Source organism: Vombatus ursinus, unplaced genomic scaffold, assembly GCF_900497805.2.
Source record: "Vombatus ursinus unplaced genomic scaffold, bare-nosed wombat genome assembly UNPS02009205.1, whole genome shotgun sequence".
Lineage (NCBI taxonomy): Eukaryota > Metazoa > Chordata > Mammalia > Diprotodontia > Vombatidae > Vombatus > Vombatus ursinus.
In genome coordinates this window covers 20,238,610-20,264,248 of record NW_020948983.1, presented here as the reverse complement: position 1 = coordinate 20,264,248, position 25,639 = coordinate 20,238,610, and the positions used below count along the sequence as shown (strand labels likewise).

Here is a 25,639-nt window from a genome sequence, read left to right as displayed (position 1 = left end):
GGATTTACTTTTGTGTATCTGGCACAAAGCAATATAAGCCACATCTGGAGCATGAAAGTAGAGGGGATATATTGTTCTCATCGTCTGTAAGAGAAAGTTCTGTTCGTCACTAGCAGAGTGACACCCTCTCTAACTGACCATACTACAGAGCATTGCCAGAAGACAATCCAGAAACTAGATTAACATGGACGCATTGGAGGGAGCTTGGAGACTATCTAATCTAATACCTTCATTTTACAGATGAGGAAACTGAGGCCCAAAGAAAGAAGGGAAGTGACTTACACAGCTAGTAAGTGTTGGGGCAGGATTTGAATCCAGGTCTACCTAACTTCCAAGTCCAGCATTCTATCCATACTACCTCAAGGTATGAACCCAGCTTTAATGTCCTAATTCTATATTTCCTGTGTGATGTGGCACATTAAGCTACTCATACTCAAGGGAGGTAGTATGGAGAATTGTCCTTGTTTTAACTTATATTACATATTGCAGATTGGTTGGTCTCTTTGGGGAATGTTTGACATTAGCCCATTGTTGAACATTAACCATAATAGGATCATAGTGGCATTGTGGAAAGAGTGCTGAATTTGGAGTCAGAAGACCTGGGTTTGAATCCCAGCTCTTCTACTGTATATTTTTCAACATCACTGTGCCTCAATTTCTTAATCGGTAAAATTAGAAAGTTGGGCTAGATGATGTTTTACGTCTCTTCTAGCTCTAATACTATCACTTTATTAATCCTCTCATCTTACAGTTGAAGAAACTGATGCCCAGAGACAGGGAAATGACTTACCCAAGGTCATACAAGTAGTAAGTAGCAAAAGCTGGAATTCCAACTCAGAGTCTTCTAACTAAATACCTGGTGTTCTTTTCACTATACTTTGCTATATATACACACATATGCCTAAGTTGATATGAATGTGTGCTTTCACTTTATCGGCCTAACAAATGATATTGATTGAGGGTCTACTGTGGGTACAGTACACACATGCAAATCAATTTATCTGGAGACAGTGGTATAGCGGATAGAGCACTGGGCCTGGAATCAGGAAGATCTGAGTTCAAATCTAGCCTCATACTTTTACTAGCTGTGTGACCCTCGGAAGGTCACTTAACCTCTGTTTGCCTTAGTTTCTTAAATTGTAAAATGGAGATAATAACAGCATTTATGTCTCAGAGTTGTTGTGAGGATTAAATGAAGTAATATTTGTAAAGCATTTAGCACAGTATCTGCAACACAGTAGGTGCTTAAGAAATGCTTGTTTCCTTCCTTCCTTCTTTCCTTCCTCCCTTCTTTCCTTCTTTCCTTCCTCCCTCCCTTCCTTCCTTCCTTCCTTCCTTCCTTCCTTCCTTCCTTCCTTCCTTCCCTCCATTACCTGTACATATATGACAACACAGGGCTATGCCTTGATACATGTACATGTATGCTGGAAGGCAAGCCTTCCTCTTTCAGAGACCTTGACCAAAGTACTACCCACCTCTACACCCCACCTGGTCTGTGTGAAAAGGATAGAGAAAAGAGTGAGACTGAATTGAGAAAGGAGCATTTTGAGATCTGGAACAAAGAACAAAAAATGGGGAAAACCCCCAGGACTGATAGGCATGCCATTTGCATGACAAGGCCAGCCTCCAAGATCACATATACTCCGACCTACCGTGAGCCTCAGTGTGCTGTGAGAAGGGAGTGCTCAGCCCAGGCAGAGGCTGCCCTTCCCATCTGACACACTGTCTTGCACACTCACATCTAGTCCTGGCTCCCCTTACCTAGCAGTTTCCTTCCAGCCTTGCAGATAGGCATCTGATCCCCTTCCCCCACCCCGCAAGGGCACGGATCTAGAAATGTGCTGCCTCAGCTCTGCCCTTTCTGGACTGGAGGAGGGAGGAGCCCAGGGAGCCAAGGCCGTCCCCTAGGCATTGCTGCGCTGCCCGGGAGAGGAGACGTCCGTCTCCTCTTTGTCTAACTCCTCATCCTCAGACCAGTGGGCCAGGGTCAGGGGGAGGGCAGGCAAGTGGGCAGGTTGGCTGGCAGGAACGCCCTTTAACCATACCGGGGATTTAGGGAGAAGGTAGACAGGAGAAAGAGAGGGAATCGTCCCCACTTGGAGAGTCGCGCCACGGTCCCTAGCGTTCCTTTCGTAGCCCGGGCATCTCCTGCAGGGAGAGGGCCCTGGAGGTGGAGCCCTTTCATGGCTCTTGGGTCCGCAGGTTTGGGGAGCTCCCCCATTCTGGCCAGGCTGGGGATGCTGACGAGAGGGGAGGGGAGGGGAGGGGAGGGAAGGGCCCAGCTCCACGACTGGGAGATGGATCGCAAGCACAGAGCTGCTGTGGAGACAGTAATTCAAACCATCCTGACCCTTCGGTGAACCCGAACCTGCTGACCTTGACAGCAGTAGACAAGGGAGGCCTCAGAAACCCCAACCTGTGTGGGGGCCTCTCCCCAGCCGGCTTCCCTCTCTGCTCCACTTCGTCCCCTCCCTTCTCACAGGCACACAGCCCCAGGCCTCCAGGTGCCTCCTCATTTGGCAGTCTCTGCAGCTCCTCTCAAGCCGCCCCTTGAATGTCAGCAACTCCTCACCCAGGGAGCTGCCCCCCTCAAAGCACCCATTGTTGTTCTCTGGCAGTGGGCAGAGGCCTTCTGAGGGTCTCCTTGCAGCTCCCTGGGGTAGAGGCTGCGGTGCATCCTCTCTCAGGACCGAGGTTGGGGTCTAGCACCGATTTCCTCTCTTCGTTGGGAAGGGCAGGGAGCTCCAGCTGCAGGCCTTCTCCTCTCCGGAGCTGGCTGGACTGTGCTGCGAGCGTGCCTGTGTGTGTGAAAAGGGAATGGGAGCTTTGGGGGAGAAGGACAGGCTCTTGGAAGGGCAAGGAGGGAGAAAATGTGAGGGAGACAGAGGACGAGGGGAGGGCTGGCAAGCTTGAGGGATGGCAGCCCCAGGAACCTGCATTAAAGTCAATGCAGTTTATGAAGTTTATGCTTCTCTCAGGGAGCACTGGATCTCATCCAACAGGCCTCTCGGTGCCTGCCAAAGAGCTCCTGAAGCAGAAAGTGTGGGCATGTAAGCCAGCAAGCCAGCCAGTCAGCCAGGGAGGGAGGGAGAAATGCACACACACACACACACACACACACACACACACACACACATACACTGGCTCACGTGCAAGTCTGCAGATCCTGGCAAGCAAGGGAGACCAGCAGGGGTGTTGAGATAGTGGGTTTAGCAAGGTTGACTCCAGGAGCCCCAATCCCTCTTTGCTTCCTTTCTGAATGGGCAATGTGTTAAGCTGATTCATACTGACCTTGACTGACCCATGCAGACAGGCCTTGTAGATCCTGGTGGTCTAGTTGTATGAACAGCTTCAGTGAGATCAGTGTAGACGGCCTGCAGAAGTCTGTGTAGGCCAGCTGGGGCACCGAGTCCATGTGGTGATGGGCTTCTTCCCAGGAAGCTGCTTTGTCTTCAGGTGATGGGGATCCTCTTTGCTCCGGCCACTCAGGCAGGAGAAGGTAGCAGGTTGGAAGATCAGTAAATGTGGTCTCTTAGGAGGTGCAGAGGAATAGAGACTGGTCCTGTGATTTCACTAATATAAGAATGCCCGGGTGAGAAAATGCCCTCTACCAAGGCAGGTTGGCACCTTCTCTACAGCTTTATCATCTTAAGGAATCTTAGAGCACTGAAAGTGAAGTGACTTGCCTAGAGTCACACAGCCAGGATATGTCCGAGGTGGGACTTGAATTTGGGTCTTCTGGTTTCAAGGTTAGCTCTCTATCCCTATGCCATGTTATTACCTCTTAGGAGGTAATTGTTGGACAAAAACATTTATCCTGGGATAGAACTCAAGTGGAGTTGTGTGAAAAGTGGTACAAGGGGTTTCCCAGGAAAGTCTTGGATGAGTTTCAAGTATCTCTGACTCTTAAGATTCTTCTTTCATAGAATACATGTGTGAGTACACACATGTAAGTGTACATGTATATATACACATACATGGATGCTGTAAAGATGGAGTAGGACTTTGTATCAAAACAACAGTTTGCATATAAAGCGGGGAAATCTACGGGGAAGATTGGTCTCTTGGCAGAGGACTTTTGCTATGGCTTGAGTGTGAAGGCCACTTGTGGGGAGACCATTGGACTTAAGAGTCTGAAGACCCGGGTTCGTATCTCACCTGCCACTTACTGACTGGGTGACCTTGGGTAAGTCATATGATCTCCTTGAGACTGTGGCTTCTTGCTCTGTCAAATGGGGATAATAACACTCCCACGAACTACTTCCTAGGATTGTTATAAGACTTAAATGAGATTGTGTAAGAAAATAATTTTGCAAACCTTCAAGCCCAATATAAACATTAGCTATCATCTTTGTCATCATCATTGAGTGCTTTGAGGATACCATTCCTTCTATTCCGTTATCCCATTGTCCATTACACCACCCCCACCCCAACAAGGTGGTAGAGACCCCAGTGGTCCCTGCAAAAACAGGGTTCTGGATTGAGATTTGGTCACCGAGCCCAGGAACTCTAGGAGGAAGGGCAAAATCCAAGAAAGACTAGAAGGCCAGATCCAATCCATAGAAAGGGAAAAGTTAAAAGGCCAAGATGAATGCTAAAGGAGAAAATGCTGATTTCACAAGATGGAGTCTGGATAGCCAGGCATAGATGGGCATAGAGAGGATAAGGATGGACTGGGCATGGCTTTCCTTTCCCTCTTTTCCCACCCCTCCCTTCTCTTTTATCCCCCCTTTCCTTCCCCTACCTCTTCCTTCTCTCTCCTTCCTTCCTCTCCTTCCTCCTACCTCTCCCTCCTCCCCTCTTCATCTCCCTCCTCCCCTCTTCATCTCCCTCCTCCTCCCCCTCCCTCTCCCTCCTCCCCCCCTCCCTTTCCCCTTCTCTTCCCACATCTTTATTGGTTCGGGTAATGGTGCTGATTTGCATGTCAAGCAAAGCCTTGCTACACACACAAAAGGAAAGAAAACCCCAGCCCTGGCAGTGTGGCAGTGTCAGCTCTCGCTGTTGTTCGACAGTGTAAAATTAAATTAATAAAGCCCCCAACACAGGAAAACATAACAGGAAATTAATGGCCTTTACTGTCGCTCTGATGCAGTCATTTGCAACCCTGCTTTCCGCACCAAAGACTTCATAAATGCAAGCAGTTTCTCTAAACAAGCATACTTAGGGCGGCATGGTATGTAATTTTTCGCCTTGCTTATGTCCTTTGAGCTAACAAAGCTCCCTTCCTTCCGGGCTCAGGAGGGGTTTCTAACTGATCTCATCTCTAGCTCCTATTCTACTGGTGTCCATACTGGAAAAGAGAGGGCCACTACCCGACAGGGGCCTGAGGAGGAAAGAGAGAGAGGACCTGGGGCCCATGAGGTCTCCCCGTCTCCTTCCCTGTTAAGGGAAAGAGGACCAGTCTTCATTCCCTTTGCACCAAATAGGCAGTTAGACCCAGCTTCTGTCTGCATGGCAGTAGCAGGACTCACCACTGTACTTGGGGAGAGAAAGTGATGCAGCCAGGTGGATTCTATTACCATACTCAGAGCACTTTCCCCCCTCATCTGTGTATTTTCCTCCTTCTCCACCATCTTCAGGCTCCTTGACCCCCATACCTCTCCTCCCCATACCTGAGTCCCTTCTCCTTCCCCACACCTAGGCACTCCCATCTCCTTCTCTTCCTACCCCCATTCTCACATAATTACATGACTTATTGACCATTGGTACATACAAATCAGCCTCTAGTCTTTTTTCCTGGGAAATGTCCATACCTACTTTCTATTCTGTACCCCACACATAGCCTGGGGATGCCTTTGCCCACTTGCTCCATCTCAGACTGCGGGAAGAAGCCAAGTAAGCAACATGACCTTAGAGGTCTGGATCTCTTCTGTATTCCACAGAGTTGGGGTACAGGCAAGCCCACACACATGAGTACAACTAGCTGCATGCATGCATAGAATTCCCAAAGGAAAGGACCCCGAGGAATCATCCCCCTGTTGTCAAACAAAGATGCCCTTAAATCACCTCAAATACTTGGAAGTCTCTGGCTTTTGACAGGGAAAAACAGATAGGATACCATGAAAACCCTCTTGTAATCTTTGTTCAACTTTGTCTCTGTGTATGAAAGAGCCATCTATATTCCTATCATCAGCCTGCAAAGGCCTCCTAGAGGCCAGCCCTGTAAAGGAACAAGAGATGCGTAGCTGTGCTATATGGTTTCTAGCCTCAGTGAGTCCATGGTCTGGTCACAGAGATGTGACACACGAAACAGAGAACAATTAAATGACAAACCGTTGTGCAAGAATAATAGGCTCTCTGAGGAGGTGGAGGGCCGACTGGGTTAGAGGAATGGAGAAAGGCTTCATTGAAGAGGCAAAGCTCCAGCTGGACGTGAAAGTTAGAAAGAAGGAAGAGACACTCCAGGAGAAGGGAAGAGTGTGTGAGCAACAGCAAGAAAATGGAAGTGAGCCTGGCATGGGCAGGGGGACAGCAAGAAGGGGTATGTTGCATGGGAATGAAATCTGAGATGCTAAAGGTTCCAAGGGAGAATCAAAGTCATCTCATCCAAGCTCCCTCTCAATAACAGGGATTTCCTGTTATTCTGGCATCCAGCTTCTGCTTGATGAGTGTCCTTGGGACAGGGAACTCACTACCTATTATACCCTTTTTAGGACAGCTATAATTGTTAGAGTTTTTGCTGATATAGACTCTCTGTAATTTCTACCCCAAAATTCCAGTTCTTCCCCTGGAAGTTACATTGGACAAGGTCACTCAAGACATGGTGCTAGGCAGTAGGAAAATGAAGACGAACTAAGTCATAATGCCCTAGAAACACTATTGTCTTCATTTTACAGAACAGGAAACCGAGGTTCAGCAAGTGAAGCTCTGGAATTCAAACTTCATTGTGACTCCAAGCACAATGTTCTTTATGCTCTACCGTCTGTCTCTAATAGTAGGGGAGGTAAGGCACATACACAAATAGTTATGATAGGAATTAAAATGTGATCAATGAAATGGAGAGTTCCAAATAGGGTGTTAGGAGATATCTGAAGGTGGAGAGGTCCCTTCTACCTGGGAGAATCAAGGGAGGCTTCATCAAGGAGGTGGCTTCTGAGCTGGACCTATAAATAAGAAACGGATTTCAACAGGCAGAGATGAGAGTCTGTGAGTGATAAGGATTTCCTGAACAAAGGCACAGAGATAAGAGAGGGCAGGGATGAGATCAAGGAATGTTAAGTGGTCGAGTCTGATGAGACTATAAAGTTCATGAAGGAGAGTAAGGTTGTAAAAATAGGCTGAAACCAGTCTGTAGAGGGCCTTGGATGCCAGGCTAAGGAATTTGGACTTTCTATTTAATGCGACAGGCATTTCATTTCTTTTGGTAGGCTCTGGGGAGCCACTGAAGGTTTTTGAGGTGTGGAGTGACATCAGGAAGGGGCATAAGGAAGATTAATCTGCCAGCCTATGTAGGATGATTTGGAGTTAGGGAGAGACTGGAGGCAGGAAGGACAATTAGGAAGCTGTTTTAATAGTCCAGGTGAGAGAGAATGAGGGCTTAAACTGATGGCAGTGGGAATGGAAAAGTGGAGACCAATTCAATAGACGAGAAAGAGACAGAATCAAAAGAATTTGGCAACTGATTAGATGGGGCAGGGGAGGGGCAAAGGAGAAGAAAGAGTCAAAGATGCCAAGGGTTCAGACCCAAGTGGTTGCCTAATCCCTCTTCCATGTGATGGAACTTCACCTGTTTGTTTGTTTTTTTATTAATTTATTTTGATTTATCAATAATCACTTCCATATGCTTTTGAGTTTAAAATTTTTCTCCCCCTTCCTCCCCACCACCCTCCCCAAGACAGCACACCATCTGATATAGGCTATACATTTACATTCATATGAAACATATTTTCACATTAGTAATGTTGTAAGTAAAAATTAAAACCAATAGGAGGAACCATCAGAAAGAGGAAACAAAACTCAACAGAAGAGAAAAAAATAGCAATTCAACTTCCATAGTTCTTTGTTTGGATGTGGATAGCATTTTCCATCACAAGGCCTCTGGAGATGTCTTAGATCCTTGTATTGCCAGGAAGGGTTAAGTTTATCAATGTTAGTCATTACACAACGTGGCTGTTATTGTGTACAGCATTCTCTTGGTTCTGCTCACTTCACTCAGCATCAGACCATACAAGTCTTTCCAGGTTTTTCTGAAGTCAGCCTGTTCATCATTTCTTATAGCACAATAGTATTCCATTACATTCATATACCACTACTTGCTCAGCCATTCCCCAATTGATGGGCATCCTCTCAACTTCCAATTCTTTGCCACCACAAAAAGAGCTGCTATGAAAATTTTTGTACATGTGGGTCCTTTTCCTGTCTGTGTGATCTCTTTGGGATATAGCCCTAGAAGTGCTATTGCTGGGTCAAAGGGTATGCACATTTTTATAACCCTTTGGGCATGGAACTTCACCTATTTGAAGACAGATTCATTTATATAGCATGGCTCCATATGTTCATTCCAAAAGTATTTGTTGAGGATCCACTGGACACAGACACTGTATGGAGTACAAAGTTGTGTCAGACCCATCCCTCCCTCAGGGCACACTCTATTCCAGCCCGGTTACTCTCCAAAGGATGCATTGTAGAGAGTGTTCCTCTTCAATTGTGGTTGTCCATTGTGTCTGACTCTTCATGGCCCCGTTTGGGGTTTTCTTGTCAAAGCCACTGGAGTGGTTTGCCATTTACTTCTCCAGCTCATTTTACAGATGAGGAAACTGAGGTAACAGGGTTAAGTGACTTGCCCAGGATCATGCAGCTAGTAAGTGTCTGAGGCCAGATTTGAACTCAGGGAGATGAGTCTTCTTGACTCCTGGTCTGGCACCTACAATGTGGTACCTAGAACCAAATACCTATAGAAGATGTGGTCTGACAGGATAGATTCTGGTGGGACTGAAACACCTCTTGACTGGAACACTAGAATAATAGAATTTTTTAACTAGAAGAGACCTTATAGAGACTATATAATACAACTCTCTTCATCTTACAGACCAAACTCAGAGAAGGGACTTGGTCAAAGTCTCCTAGCTTGTGCCAGAGCTGAGATTTGGTTCACATTGAGCTTGTGGTCAACTAAGCCCTCAAGATCATTTTTTCGCATGAATTTTTGTCAAGCCAGGTTTTACCCCATCCTTTATTCATGCAGTTGATTTCTCAAACCTAAGTGTAGGACTTTACTTCTATCCATGTTGAATTTCCTCTTGTTAATTTTGGTCCATCATTCTAGCTTATAGAAATTATTTTTAATCTTGACTCAGAATTAATAAGATTTCCTCCCATGTCTTCAATACCCTTAATAAAAATGTTGAGGAGGACAAGGACCAAGAACAGAGAGTGCCCTATTCTTCACCATTAGAAATCTCCCTCTAATTTTATTCTGATCCATAAGTGAACAGTCTTTGGGTATGGTCAGAATAATCCACTAATGGAGAATAATCCACTTAACTCATCATCTAGTCTAGTGATGTCAAACTCTAATCGAAATGCATATTGACTTGGAAAACTTTAAATTAATATCATCTATATTGCATTGTATTTTATGTATTTGTAAACATTTTCCAATTATATTTTAATCTGGTGGCAGGGAGGTACACCAGTTTGATATAGTCTACATTTCTCCTCTTCCAGAAGATATGAATGGCTTTGTCGAATGACTGTCTGAAATAAAGATACATTCTGCCTATAGCTTTCCCAGTCTAATCTTGTCAAAAATGGGATGAGATTAGTTTAACATTCTTTTTTGTTAGTGATTCCATGCTGGCTCCTAGTGATCACAGTATTCTTTTCTAAATGTTTACAAGCCATATGTTTGAAAATCTGTCCTGGAATTTTGCTATAGATCAATCTCAAATTTATCAGTCTATACTTTCTGGAACTCAGGACATTTCTTCACCTCTGGTCCTGAGGTGCCTCTCTCATTCTTATCCAAGATTCCTTAAAAATGACAGTAGTTTCACAGTCACATTTGCATTGCTTTTAGTACAACTGTACATAATTCATCTGGGCCTAGAGATTTGAATACATGCAACTCAATTCTTTCCAATCTCCTTTATCTATCATGGACTGCAACTCCCTTCTTATAATATTTATTCCACTTTTTCCAGGTTGAAGCTCAATCTTGGTAAAGAACACAGAAGCTTAGTAATTCAGTCGTCTTCTGTCATCTTTCCCAAGCAGTGGGCTTAGCCTTGTTTTCTCCCTGATCTAAATATACGTTTAAAAAAAAAAAGGTATCTTTTTGTCATCTTAGTTCAGTGAAGAACAGCAAGTTTTTTTTGTTACTGCATGTATGAAGTAATTTTGATATTGTAAACCTATAATGATGCAATTTTGGAGAAGCATTCTCTAGGGGGAATGTAGGAAAATGGGTCGGGCTGGTAACCTGAGCTTGCCTGATCATTGAACCCAGGGCTCCTTAGGCATATATATTCTGCTAGTGACCTGAGAGCTAGAGCCCTCCCTTAATCTGCAGATAGAGAAACAGAGGTAGAAGATATGTAAACAGAAAGAGAGAGGAAGTGTTTGGTTGGAATCACAATGCATCAACATGGCTAGGATGGTTGTGCTCTCCACCGAGACTATGACATTTCATCTAAATGTTTCCTTTGTCTCTATAATATGCTTGGCCCAAATGAAGCTTCTCTGCATATATGCCATATCCTCCCTAGAAGACTGTAAGTTTCTTGAGGGTAGAGGCTCTTGTTTTTCATCCCTATATGCCCAGACCACCCCTACTCCCACCCTGCAAAGTACTTTGGGTGTAGTAGGTGATTAATAACTGTTTGTTCAATTGACCTGCTAGGTCTGCACAGCTAGGGGCAGCTAGGGGATGCAGTGGAGAGAGTGCTGGGCCTGAAGTCAGGAGGATGTGACTTCAAATCAGGCCTCAGATACCTACTAGCTGTGTGACCCTGGGCAAGTCACTTAAAACCCTATTTGCCTCAGTTTCCTCATCTGTTAAATGAGCTGGAGAAGGAAATGGCAAACCACTCCAGTATCTTTGCCAAGAAAATCCCAAAAGGGGTCATGAAGAGTCAGACATGACTAATCAACAAAACAACAATGAAGGTTGGTACCGAATAGCCTGAGAAGAGGAATCTGGGGATAGGAACCATCCCATGCCCAGGTATGTTAATACAGAAACCTGAGATTAGAAGGGATGATCTCTGAGTCCAGAGAGACGACAAAATATTATGGGGAAAATGCTGGATTGATAATCGTAGGACCCAGATTAAAATTCCAGCTCTGCCACATACCCCCTGCGTGATTTTAGGTGAGTCATATTCCCCTCTCCAGGCCACCCTCATCTTTAGAACGGTGACATAGGTAAGGCAGTAGTTTTTCATATTCTGCAAAATCCCTCTGATGAAGGAAGCTCATTATATTCCTTCTCCCCACTCCCTTCCCCCCAACCCTTAAATTACCTTGTCCTTAGTTTGTGCATATTTTGCATGTATTTACATGGGTACATGTTGGTTCACACCTCCACCTTCCAATAGGATATAAGCACATTTAAGGCAAGGGCTGTTTCCCCTTTGACTTTGTATCTCCAGTGCCTGGCACAGTACCTGGCCTATGGTATGCACTTAATAAGAAAGGGTCCTTTCCCACCCTTAAACTATGATTCTATAACCTGGGGTCTCACGTCCTAAAAGAAGATTAGAAGCAGGTTCTTGATGGAATTGAGGATCCCAGCTGATCTGGTAATGTTATCATGTTGAACCTGCAGGGGCTGAACAGCTTGATCTAACATCCACTGAAAATTGTTGCCGCTATTGTTGTTGAGTTGTGTCCAATTCTGCATGACCTTGTTTGGGGTTTTCTTGGCAAAGATACTAGAGTGGTTTGCCATTTCCTTCTCCTGCCCATTTGACAGATGAGGAAACTGAGGCATATAGGGTTTTAAGTGACTTGTCCAGGGTCACACAGCTAGTGTGGCCAGGAAGAAGAGTCTGTGATTTCAAGCCCACTTCTCTATCCACCGTATCACCTAGCCGCCCATCCACTGAAAACAGAAGTGATGCAAATAATCAGAATAGAAGTGCCCTGAAAGCGGGGTCAGCTAATCCAATCTATGGCAAGGCTCTAATTACCTTAGGATGAGGACTCTGTAAGCTTGCCATTTTTATGCTTTCTCATTTTATTTTCTTTCCCCTTAATTTTCTATTAAATTCCCACTTGAAAAACCCAACCTTCTCTCTGCTGAATCCCAGCTCTGCTACTCAATAGCTGTGTGACCTAGTACTTAATTTCTCTGGGTCTCAGTTTCTTAATTTGTAAAATGAAAGGGTTGGACTAAATGACCCCTTAGATCTCTTCCAGTTCTAAGTTCTATAATATTATGATACTATGAACAAACTGTAAATCAGGGTAGGAAGGGGAAAGAACAGGAGTATCAGAGCCAGCCCTGTTGATTCCCAGTTCTTAACTGCTTCTTTTTTTTCATATTTTATACAGAACCATTAAAAATCTGACTGCTTCAGAGAGCTCCCTGTGCAGCCACATTGGTTCTTTTGTATGACTTCCCTTTTAATGCTTTTAACACTTTCATTGGGATGGCTCTCAATTATAATCATCAAATTTCTTCTTTGAACACTTCCCATTCCTCTAGAGCCATCTTCCTTGACATTTCTCTGAACTCCCCTAAAGTCCAGATACATGGCCCACAGTGACCAGCACTCTTTTCATTGTCTATTATAAATTCTAAGGTTACATGCTATTTTTCTCTTAACATCCTTCCTCCTTCATCAATTCATTTCTCCTTGTTTGTTGGATTACAGTTCCCCATATCACTTCCTTCTGCCTTCTAAGGGATGAAATCATCAGAAAGGCAGGCTTAGAATTTTTCAGAAACTTTGCTTTTAGCAGAAAGCTGAACCTTAACCAAATCTCTCCCGTTTTACATGTGAGGAAGTTGAGGGGTAGTGCCTTGCTGAAGTTCCCATAGATGAGTTAGTGAAATTGACTAATTCTGCCATGATTAGAACTTAGGTCTCCTAACTGCATCTGAATGTAATATTCCACCCCTCCCAGGCCATTTTCCTTCAGATTCATCTTGTCCTGCTTCACCTCCCTTGTAGGTACCTGGCTTTAGCAAGGTTGGTGCCTCTAACCCCTTTGCCCTTTCCCCTCCCTATTCTGACTGAGAGGTGGATTCATGGGAGCATAAGACGTTTTGCCAGGGATGGAGGCTGAGATTCTAGTTTAGGCAACAGAATAGAACATAATGTTGCATAGAAATATGATATTTGGAGCCAGATTTCCAGAATGTTTCTAGTCCCTTCCTTATGAACACAGTCTTGGAACACAGTCTTGCTAGTATATCTGGACCATAGGGTGACAACCATAGGGTTGTTTGCTACTGACTGGCTTTTAGGAAGATGAGGAGGCAGGTGTTTGACTGTATCTAGCACACCTCCCAGCAATTTCAGTGGAAGGCTATAGGGAAGGGGAGAGAAATGTCGTTTTCCTGACACAAACACAAGGCTGATGGAGGTGTTGAAGCCAGCATTTCCTCTGGTCCCCAATTTTTTTATTCCCTTCTCATACCATCCTCGCAATACATCTCCACCATTATCATCCAGTAATCCTTGAGTCGCTTCATTTTTCCTCCCCTCTTCATTATAATTTTGTTCTTACATTAGACATAGAAGGCTCCGCCCTCCAAACCTGGCCCCCAGCTCTGCTGGATGAGAGGGTGGGGTGGCAGCTCAATTCTAGCTACCCAGCCCCCCTGAGAGCTAGGAGCTGAGCCTGGGCTGGGGGTGGGGGGCTAGGCAGCCCTGAATGACAAGCAGGGATATTGATCGCATTCTGAACTCGGCCCAGCCGATAGAAGGTAATTAATGACTCCATTTGCCTCAGGACTGAGGAGAACAATTGAGTTTGAAACTGCAACAACTGGCAGTTGGGGAGGGCTGGGGATATCCAAGGAGGATGCCTGAAGGAGAGCACTGCAGAAGGGAAAGGGGCCATGGCAGAAATAGAAGGGTGAGAATGAGGCTTTGAGGAGAAGCCAGAGAAGCCTGGGAAACAGACTGCCCTGCCTCAGCACTCTCTCGCTGTCTCCCTCTGGTACCAAGGGCTTCACAGACTCCCTGACCCTTTCCGACACCTCCCCCAGCCTCCAGCCAAGGCCCATCTCTAAAAAGCCCAGTTTCCCTTAGCCCTTAGGATCCATCATCGAGGAAGTAGCCAAATCCTTTCGTGGGGATGAGAGGGAGGGCAGTTATTTTATTTTTAGCATCTCTTCTTCAGGGAAGTTTCTATCCTGTGGATGCATAAGCTTTCTTTTTATTATTTTTTCCCTAAAACTACCTGTTTCAACCTCCCACAAGTGTCCCTAGTGCTCATATGCTGGGGTTGGGTGAACATACCCATATTTGTCCTATCCTGACCCCCCTGCAAGATCATAGGATCAGAGATTTAGTGCTAGGAGGAACTTTAGAGATCCAGTCCAAACCCTTTATTTTGAGGCTTAGTAACATGCCGACGATCATATAAATAGTAAGTAACACAGACAAGGCTCTTTCAGCCGTACCAGACTTCTCTTCTTGCAGATGCAGGCTCCCACCTCTGATATTTACCATCGGGGTAAATTTGAACATGGCACTTAATCTTCCTGGGCCTCAGTTTCCTCATCTGTAAAACGAGGGAGTTGGGCTAGATAGCTCTTGAGGTCCCTTTGAGTTCTGTATCTGTAACTCCATAAACTATTCCAGGTGGAAACATAATCTAAGCTGATTGCTTTAGATGAGGCGAGCTGAGTGTTGGCTGGTTTGTTGTCTGCTCCCTTTCTAATGATGCAGCCTACTGTGTGCGCATTTGTGTGGCTTAGGATATAGGGACCAGTGTCCCCTTACCCCTGTCCTGAGCCATCCCTGAGAGCTCCTTAGGAGGAGCCCACAGCACTTGAGTTCAAGAAAGGGATCTGTGGCTTTGGACCAAGGAGGTGGGAGACAGCGTAGACCCAGGCACAGGGCAAGGGTATCTTCTCTCTGACTGATTACCTTGTCCAAGGGACAAACCAGAGACAAAATGACATCTTCAGCCTTATAGTGACCTTCTGGTCATTAAACCATCACAGTCCATCTCCCTTGTGAGCCTCCACACTGGGCCTTGACCCTATGGTCTGAGAATCAAAATGGTGTACAGAAAACACTGAATTTGGAGACACAGAACCCAGATTCAAATCCAGACTCTGCTACTGTGTGACTTTAGACAAGTGACTGTACCTCTGAGCCTTAGTTTCTTCATCTGAAAAATGAGAATATTGAACTAGGCGATATCTAAGCTCATTTCCAGTCCTAGAACATATGATTCCATGGTTGGTGTCAGTTTCCTAACTCGCTAATCACTTTGCTAGGATTTCTCTCCGGCCCCTCACCTCTGACCTTCCTTTCTTTCTGATTGATTCGTATTTCTCCCTGCCTTTAATCCAACTATAATGTTTGTTGATGACTAATAAACCACTAGGTTTACACACATGCTAAAAAGATATAAGGATATGTGTGCTAAGTAGATTTGCCAGCTCGCCCCCGGTCTCATTTGGTACTGATCTCTGGAAGGGAACAGCAGTATACGTGGTTGTTCTAGAAAAACCATCCCTTCTGAAACCACAGTCCAGATCTGAGGGGTCCCAGCACTTAGGGTGAGTGCTTTTTATACTTGGGAAAACAAAGGGAATTGAAGCCTTTAAAACTAATCTATTAGTTTTCATTCTAACCCTCTCCCCCTCCAAACCTGGACATCACTGGAAGAAATCACAAAACCAAATTGATTTCACCTATTAATTTATGGTACATAATCCCATCTGGACTCTCACAGTTGCTTGATAGTCCTTCCACCTTTCTCTTTCTGATTTCCTATCTCATTTCCTGTATTAATTATCTCAAACCTTTTCTTCTCTCCAACTGAATCTCCATTTCCTATTTATACTTAGAGTAGATGATTTAGCCTCCTACTTCACTGAGAAAGTTGAAGTCTTATGATGGAAATTCCCTCAGTTACTCTCTCTACTCAAGTGTTGGCATCATCATCCACTCTTTCTTCCTTCCCTCCCAGTACCAAAGAAGAGGTGTTCCTACTCCTCCATGAGCTAAGGTCAATCTTTCATCCAGCACCTTGGTTCCCATTCCCTCTTGCCCAGTCCAGGATCTTGTTCCATCAGTCATCTCTCTCACCCACACCATGCTTCTTCACTATCTGCTTCTCCAGTGCCTCCTTCCTAGCTAACAAGAATACTCACATCTTCCCAATCCTAAAAAAGCCTCCCTTTCACCCTCCTATCCCTCTCCTCCCCTTTAACTGCCAAACTTCTTGAAAAGGTTTATACCTTATACCTACCTAAAATCATTTACCATTCATTCTCTCCTCAACCCACTTGAACTAGCTCTTGCCCACACCATGCTACTGAAAACTGCCTTCTCAAAGGTAATCATTGGCCTCATAAGTATCAGATCCAGTGGACTTTATTTCCAATCTCCTTCTCTTTTTCTAAAGCATCTCACACAGTCTAAAACCCTCTTATCTCCTGACTGTCCTACCATCTCTCTAATTGTTCCTTATCATCTTTCTTCACCATCTTCTCTTCCTCTCCCAAACTCCTTCAGGTAGATGTTTTGAATTTCAAGGTTCTGCCCTTGGACTTCTCTCTCCACGCTCCCTTCCATAGCAATATCATTCACTGTCATGACTTGAACTCTCAATTCTATGCACCTATATGTCCAACCTTGACCTCCCTTCTGAGCTCCAGATTTGAATCTCCAACTGCTTACAGGTCATCTCTACCCAACAGCACCTCAAACTCAACCTATCTAAAACTGAGTTTATTATCTTTCCCCTAAATCTGTTGTTCCTTCAGACTTTATTATTTCCATCAGTTAAGTGAGGGCAAATAGGTATGGATGGGGCCCTGACTTGGAATCAAGAGACCTGAGTTTGAATTCAGCCTCACAGTCAGTACTTGTGTGACCCAGGGCAAGTCACTTAATCTCTGTTTGCCTCAGTTTTCTTATCTGTAAAATAGAAATAACAGCCCCTACCCTCTCAAGGTTGTCGTTGAGGACTAGATGAGATATACGTAAAGTGCTTAGCACAGTGCCCCGCACGTATATAAATACTTGAACACTTCTGCTTTCCTTCCCCCATCAGTAGAACCACCATTAAACAGTCATCTAAATTTGAAACATTGGTTATGTTTCACCTTTCACCTTTCTTTATCCAACTGGTTGCCAAGTCCTACTGATCTACCTCAGAACTGTCTCTTGCATTGTGTTTCTTCTTCTTTATTCCTGACATGTAAAAGGTCTTTATGTCTCCACTCCCTCCTTCCTCCAATTCATTTTTCTTACTGCTACCAGGTGAATCTTTCTTATGCATTGAACTGTCATGTCACTTCTCTGCTCAAAAATCCACAGTGGCTCCCTATTACTTACTGAGTAAAGTTTTGACTCTTTTGTCTTCCATTCAAGGCTCTACCTGCCTCCTCTAAAGTTCAATGTAAATGCCACCTTCTTCCTGATCTCTCCCCATAACATGTATGGGAAAGGGAGGAGGGAATAATGCTTTGTCCTTCTGTAATACATTTATCAAGTTTTATTTTGCATTGTCACATCTGTAAACTCCAGGAGGGAAGGGATCATGTCTTACTTAATTTGTATCTCCCTTTTATGTGATGCATAAAAGCAGTACCACAATACCCACAGTAGGTGCTTATTACATGCTTATTGAATTGAATAGAGACAGAGACTGGCAATTCTGTCTACCCTGGATTTTCAGTGTTGTTTTTATGTGGATCAGGCCCCCATAGCTTAATCACTTGATTTCCTGGTCTTTCTGTTATTCTCCCACCAGCCACAGGACACTTCACTTTGACGTGATGCTTTCTCTGCCAGCATCATGATACCTTCTAAGATTAGAAGTAGCTGGCCCACACTTGGGGATGGAACTGAGACACTCTCCCCTGTGCCATGTTTTGGCCTCTTTCTGGCAGCCATGTGCCCATTAAGGGATCATTTTAAAGTTGGTTATCAATACCGTGACTTGGAATCCTTGGATTTGGCACCTTGGCTGGTTGGCCTGAGCCCTATTCTTTGGTCAAGGGAAGACTAGGTGCCCAAGGTTGAGTCATGCAGAAAGTATATATTCTTTAGCCATTGAACGGAGGCTTTCAATGATCCACACACATACATACATACATACATACATACACACATACATAGACTCATTCAGTCCTCTAAGGTCCTTGTTATTCTATGACCTCTGGGTCTGTGTTACCTTACTGGGGAGAACATCTAATACCAAAGTCCTCTTGTTCCTTTAGTAATGGAACTATACCGGCATGACTTTTCCCATAAATAAGCAGGCTGACCCTCTGCTCTCTGATGACCAGGGCCTTGTTGCAGTGGGGTTCTGGTGCCTGACTACATGGGACTGTGCATGAAATCAAGTGGGCCAGAAGTTAGGTCACTCTAGGCTTTCTGGTATGTATCTCTGTCCTTGAATTGTTGCCCTGTTCTTAAAAAGGCAGATTAAGTTCTCTGGGGAAGAGCCTGAGGGGCACTTTGATGCCAACCCCTGGGGCAGAAAAGAAAAAGAGCCAGAGGGTGAACGGTTCATGGATATTTGGAAAGCAGGAAAGAGGGAACACAGAGAACTAAGCTGTAGCTTCTTCTCCTATTGAGCTGGAACCTTGGGAGTCCTCTGGGTACCAGCCTAAATCCAAGGCCTCCTGGGCCAGCATTGCTTACCAATCTCCTCAGCAAAAGGAAGAGGGTTATAGGGTTTGGTGGGATCTCTTCACTGGGTCTAATGCTGTTTCTCTCTCTCTCTGTCTCTCTCTCTCTCTCTCCATATACATACATACATATATATATATATTTATATATATATATAATGTATATTTATTTATTTATTTATTTATTATTTATAGAGAACTATGTTAGCATCTGAAACCTGGCAGAGGATGGGGTACCAAATGCCTTTGGGATCCACTCTCCCCAGGGTGGACATTCCCACCCTCATGCACATTTGCTCCCTCCCTTCTCTCTTTCTCCCTGTCTTCCTTCCTGCCCCTTTCTCCTCTCTCTTTCTCTCTAGCTCATACTCCTTCCTTTATTGAAGCCCATCTCAGGCCTGCTTTCTTCACATCTCCCTCCTCCCTCCCAGCTTCTTCCACCACAATACCACATCTACCTTTCTGGCAGCCTTTTCATTCCTTCCATTTCTCTGGCCCAATAACTGCCTCTCTGCCCACCTCTAGTCCTCACTTCCCCCCACAGCACCATTGGATGCTGCTTTCCACATCTGGAAAGCTCCGATGTTGAGCCCTCCTGAAGCACACACAACAGGCCTGGCTTGGCTAGGTCAATAACCCCTCCCCCAAAACAGCCTATATTGATCTAGTCCCACTCTTTTTTATCTCCTTCTTTTCCTTTCCTGTTCTTTCTGTTCCATTAAATTCTCCTTCCATCTCCTTTCACTCCTTCCTCCCTCCCCTTCAATTCATCCTTCCTCCTCCTCTCTTTCTTTCTTCTCTTATTCTGTTCCTCCTCTTCCTCTTCCCTTCCTCATCCTCCTCCCATTTCCCCTCCTCCTCTTTGCAGTTGGTTTCTGCTGCTGTTTTTCCCCCCCCCCCCCCCACCTTTGCTGGCTCTGTAACTGTCTCATCACCAGGGCCTGAGTTTACAAAAATAAATAAATAAATAAAAAGGTCAGTGCGTGAAGGGAGCAGCAATAACCCCTAAAACAGTACTATCAGTGGAACATGATTGATCAATTGAATTCCATAGCGGCTGAAAAATGTGGGATTAAGTAGTGTATTATACGCACAATGAGTTGAGGCATGATGTTCATTTCAAGTTCATTTCGCCGGCCTCTGCCACCAGATCAGGCAATCAATAGGGGCAGCAGATATCATATATCACCTCTCTGCGGGCTGGGGAGAGAGCACCATAATCTCTCGCAAATTTAGAGTGACAGATTTGTCAAGATCTGAAGGGCCCCTGAATAAATGAAGGAAGAGAGACTCCTCCAGCCAGTGACCTGAGGACAAAGCTGCAGTTCAACACTTACACAAGCACACACACACACGCACACACAGAGGCATGCATGGCTATACGCACCCACTCCAAGGCTTGCACATACCCAATTCCCTGGAAATCCCTTGACGGCACTTCAGCAGCCCCACACACTCACACACAAACACACAGAGACATTACCTCCGCCCTGCCAGCACAGCCTGGAGCAACTCGATGTGGCCTTTCAGGGAGGTGCACTCAGAGGCAAGAGGACTCCATGAAAGGTGGGGGAGACAGTGAGACATGCAAAGAGATGCCCAGATTCAGACAGCAGTGATGCCCCCATCACATAGGGTCTCACTTCTCTCTCCCTCTCTTCTCTCTCTCTCTCTCTCTCTCTCTCTCTCTCTCTCTCTCTCTCTCTCCCCCCCTCTCTCTCTCCCTCTCCCTCTCTCTCCCCCTCCCTCTCTCTCCCCGCCCTCTCTGTGTCTCTCTATATCTCTCTCATACACACACAAACACACACACACATACACACTTACCACAGCATCTGCACAAATAGACATACATATGCACTTCACCCGGGCCATTTACACATACACTGAAATGCACTTACCCTATTGCCTATGGGCACATACTGTTTGCATACAATGATACACAAACATCCATATGGAAACATACACAAATATAATACAAAAAGAAAAAAGGAGGATACTATACCATTAGGAAAAGCCATGGATTGGGGAGTCAATATTCCCAGCTCTGTACCTAACTCACTCTGCGACGTTGACATAGCCTCTCTGGGTCAATTTTATGGTTTTAAGACTCTGAGGCTCGAGACAGGCAAACTGTCAAGACTCTTGATGGTGGGCAGACGTGTCCCAGAGCCACCTTTCACATCTCTTTCACACACTTATTCTTGTCCTGTACATGGATATATCTGTGTTTTTCTCCCACAAACCTATACACACACCTGTCTTCTTCCCCGTATATGTGTATACACATGCCATAGACTCTCCCTCTGCCCCTTCCATTTCTCTCCTCTCTTTCCTCCTCACTTGATGTCTCTCCCCTACTCTTTTTTCTCTTCTTCTTTCCTTCCTTTCTTAATCTTTTTCTTCCTTCCTTCTTTCCTTTCTTCCTTCCTTTCTTTCTTTTTTCTTTTTCCTCCTCCCTCCCTTCCTTCCTTTTTTTCTTTATTTTTTTACTCCCATCCTCTCTTTCTCTCTCCTTCTCTCTCTGCCCCCCTTCTCGCCACCCCCCTTCTCTTTCTCTCTCTCTTTCTCTCACACACAATGGCTGCAGGTTGAGGTTAATCAATATGTAATATTTTCTATGGTCTCACGAATGATACTGTATGGTGTTACTGTATATAATGCAATATTGATTATATCATATCATATAATCACCTATAAACTGATATATATAACATCCCCTGTGCTTTTGGCGTGGCCGTGGCTGTGGCCCCAGTACTAGTCCCAGGGCTCTGCCAGAGGAGCTGAGTGTAGCAAAGTCAAAGACCCTCAGGGTTGGGGCTGGGGTGGGGACTCGACAGGAGAAATACAGGATAAGGAATCCAAAGGAAGAATCAAAGCAGGGCTACCCTTAGTAGGGGTTGTTTTTCTTTTTTTTGCAGGCCTGATTTGAGCTTCCCTGACTGGGAGGGAGGTAACTGGAGAGCCAAGCACTCTTCTGTTTCCCAAAATGGGACCTGAGGTCCCATTGAAGAAAGGCCTAAGTTAGAGCACAGTCTGGCAACTGGGGAGCACCAGGCCATGGGATGGGCTTTGACCATAGAGAAGAGGATGGCTGACAACAGAAGTCTCTGTTTCTAGTTTCCACCTCTCCCCACTGCAACTCCTGCTCACAGGTCACCTGCCTTCCTTGGCCCCCACCCCAACTCCCTAAGCCTTTGCTCTCAGAACTCCTCCTCCCTTCCTGGTGGAGTTGTTTTACTCAGTTACCATGTTACATTCGGCCACAGAGAGTTGGTGATTTTCAACCCTGGCAATCGGTGGAATCGAGACTCATCTCTAAGCTGACCTTGATTCTCCACAGGCTTTGTGTTGCTGGCCTGAGTTGTAAACCCGGCTTCTCCCTCGAAAAAGGCCTAGCCTCTGGGAATGAAGAGGGCCCTGGGCCTGGAGAGCTCATTGCTGGGAAGCTTCTTTGGTCTGTTCTCAGAATCCTTCCCTGATTCCCAAGCTTTCACGAGTTTTACTTCCTCTTTCCATCCTACTCTTTCCAAATACCTGGCCAAAGACAATTCCCTCAAGTACTGCCTCTACCCTCATGGTCCTTGGTTCTGTCATTCCTGGCTCCTCTCCATCACAGAAGCTGAGAGCTGGCCAGGGTCAAAGGATGGCAGCAATATGGCCCAAGTCCTGGGGCAAACTTGAGCATCCCCTTTGCCCACACTTTTCCCCCTCTAGCTTCTTAGTCTAGCACTGATGCCCCTGTACTGTATGTCCTCCAGATGTGTCTGAGGGCTCTGTCCCGAATGGAGACTCCCAGAGCGGTGTGGACAGTTTGCGGAAGCACTTGAGAGCGGACACCTTCACTCAGCAACAGCTGGAAGCTTTAGATCGGGTCTTTGAGCGTCCTTCCTATCCCGATGTTTTCCAGACATCAGAGCACATCAAATCGGAGCAGGTGAGGGGCATCCTAGCACCCAGGGCTTCAAGGGTGAAAGTCCTAAATTGAATCATACCAGCCTTCCCAGAGTCGAGACACAAGACACACATGGGCATACCTAGTCACGTGCCTGTGACATGTACTGGTATATGGCCTTGTGTGTTTGGCATGTGCATTCACTCTGACAGGAAGGAACTCACTATTCTATGGTACCCTAGGTGACATCTCCTACCCCTGGCTTTGACTTCTTCTCTCCCTGGAGTCCTTCAGGAAACCTGTTCAGCCCTCTAAACCCTTCTACAGTGGGGAGGGCTTTAGCACTTGGAAAGATAACTCACCCTGAGTTTCTTCAGCATCCAAGCTATCTGTCACCTGCTCCATGGCCTAGACTTCCCAAGGTGACCCCAAGGCCAGCCTGAGCTGGAAGTCAGGAAACCTTCTCGCTGTTCCATCCTATCAGAGGGCCAGACTGGGGGCTGCTTCCCCATCAACAGCATAGGGCACGCTTCTGAGGCAGGACAGGCACAAAAAACAGCCAGGGCCCCACAAATGTGCCATGACCTAGGTGTTCAGCAGCGATTACATACACAGAATGCAAAATGCACTCACATAGCATCCTATGTGCAGAATGCACAGAATGCATAGATCATGCCCACATACACACACATACACACAGACGAATAGCACATTTAGAACACATGCCACACACAGTACAGCCTGGCACAGGCCCAGACACTCTACACAGCACAGCTCAGCTTTGCTCTGAGGTCCCTTCAGTTCCCAGCTAGCTACTTGCCTTCCTCCCAGCCTGTCCTTTTATCCCATAAGCTGTTTGTCTTCATAAAACAAAAATCAAAAGTCTTTTTAAGGTGCCCCGAGCCATAAACCAACAAAGGAGTCTCAGGCTGCTCTGGGCCGGCTCCATGAGCTCGCCCTGTCCCCGGCTGTATTACAATGAATAACCTTTATTTACTTTCATTACACTATTAAACACTAGCACAGTCATTTTTCCCCCTGAAACTCGGAGCAGGGCCCATAAAGCAAATCCGAAGCCTAATTGAGTTCATTTTAATTTCTCTCCGATCACAGCGAATTACTCTGGTGATAAATCAGGGGGCAGCTTCACCCCCAGTAGAAGGCCTAATTTGCAGCTAATTACAAAACTGATTTCTACAGGAAGATCAATACGAGAAGGAATTGGAAATGACGAGGCAATCCCATCCAGCCAGGGAGGGGAGGGGGTCCACTGGGGGGGCCAGGAAGCGGAAGGGAAAAAAACGGACCCGAAAGAGCAGAAAATCAGTTTTAATTTAACGTAATATTAATCAGACCAACTTTTCTTGCTTTGTGTAGGCTCCCCCTTTGCCCAGCTCTGGGGTCTGGCTTGGCGGCTGCCGCAATAAAAAGGCAATTAGCCGCGTGTTTCGGGCAGGACACCCTTTCAGAGTCAATGACTGGCCCCCTCCCACCCTTCTGTTAGCCATGTGGACTCTCCCCCTCCCCAATTTCATACCCCAGTGCACAAGCAGAGAGCAAGGGGGCCCGCTGAGCCCTCTTTGTTTGTTTTTAAAGAAGGGGAACCCATACCCACTCAGAAAGTCAAGCTTGCCAGGCAGGCAGACAGGCCTCAGGAACCTCCTTCCTCACCCCCAATATCCACCATTACCAGTACCTTTCCTCTTTCCTCTCTGATGCTCCCCACTCCAGGGAGCCAGAAGGACACCCTTCCCCTCACCCTCTGAGTTGGGGAGGGGTGGTGGATGACCCAGGCCTTCCTACTCCTGCTCTTGTATAGCCCTTGGAAACTCAAAGTTGCCCCCGCCACCCCCACGCCCACTCCCCCAGCAATAACTCAGTCTCTGCACATCCCTCTCCCTTGGGAAGCAGTCTTCCCTCCTCCCCCACAGTAGGAACACTTCATCTTCCTCTGAGACCTTTCCCTTTCCAGGCCTCCTCCTTCTTCCCCATCTGGGAGGACTCCCCTGTTCCTCCTCCCCATCTGCACCAGAATGGTCCCTTTCTCTTTCTCTTTCTCTCTCTTTCTCTCTTTCTCTCAGTGCATCAATAGAGAGCTGTCGCTTTTCTCTCTCCTCCCAGGGGAATGAGTACTCCCTCCCAGCTCTGACCCCTGGGCTTGATGAAGTCAAATCAAGTCTATCTGCCTCGGCAAACCCTGACCTGGGGAGCAACGTGTCGGGAACCCAGACGTACCCCGTGGTCACCGGTAAGCCACCCACCTCAATGAGGGAGGGCAACGGGGAGGGGTGGACGGCGTCTGGTTCATGAGTCATAATATTTTTGTTATAGCATCTGTATCTGGATGGAAGAGGGAATTCAGCAGTAAGTGGCATTGAAGCGGGAGGGAGGGATTATAACAAGATGAGTAGATAGATGGAGGGTAGGGAAAGGAGTAAGAGAAATTTGTTTCCTTTCTGTGTTCTGGAGCCCCTGAGTGCTTCTGAACTGGATGGAAGAGGGGGAAGTAACTTAAGGTACTTGCTATTTGTGTGACCTTGGGTAAGTCACTCTCCTCTAGCCTTCAGTTTCTTCATCTACAAAATAAGGAGAATGGATTGGATGGTCTCCTAAGTCCCTTTCAGCTCTACAGAGCCATGACTCTATACCTAAGCCTGGTGCTGGAAGCCAATGCTGCTTATTCTTATTTCCAGCTCACCCACCTCTCTCTTTGCTCCTCTTTCACAGTTACCATTTTACCCAAGACACAGTAGTTACAGAGCTTGGGCTAAGTGTAGAGCAAATGTGGGTAGAGGTGGGAATGTCCACCCTGGGGAGAGTGGATCTCAAAGGCATTTGGTACCCCATCCTCTGACAAGTTTTAGGTGCTAACATAGTTTTCTGTAAATAATATATATATATACACACATTGTATATATATATGTATGTATGTATGTATGTATATATGTATATGGAGAGAGAGAGAACTTATT

General features: G+C 45.8%; 1 protein-coding gene across 4 annotated transcripts in view; it reads left to right on the top strand.

The window, feature by feature from the left end:
• PAX2 (paired box 2) overlaps window positions 1-25,639 on the top strand; it is a 102,214-nt gene that overhangs the window by 55,230 nt on the left and 21,345 nt on the right. For all 4 annotated transcript variants that reach the window (XM_027851998.1, XM_027851996.1, XM_027851999.1 and 1 more), the window contains 2 exons: window positions 22,534-22,709; window positions 24,789-24,915. In XM_027851998.1, the coding sequence (XP_027707799.1) occupies window positions 22,534-22,709; window positions 24,789-24,915 (303 nt within the window). The remainder of the gene's footprint in view (window positions 1-22,533; window positions 22,710-24,788; window positions 24,916-25,639) is intronic.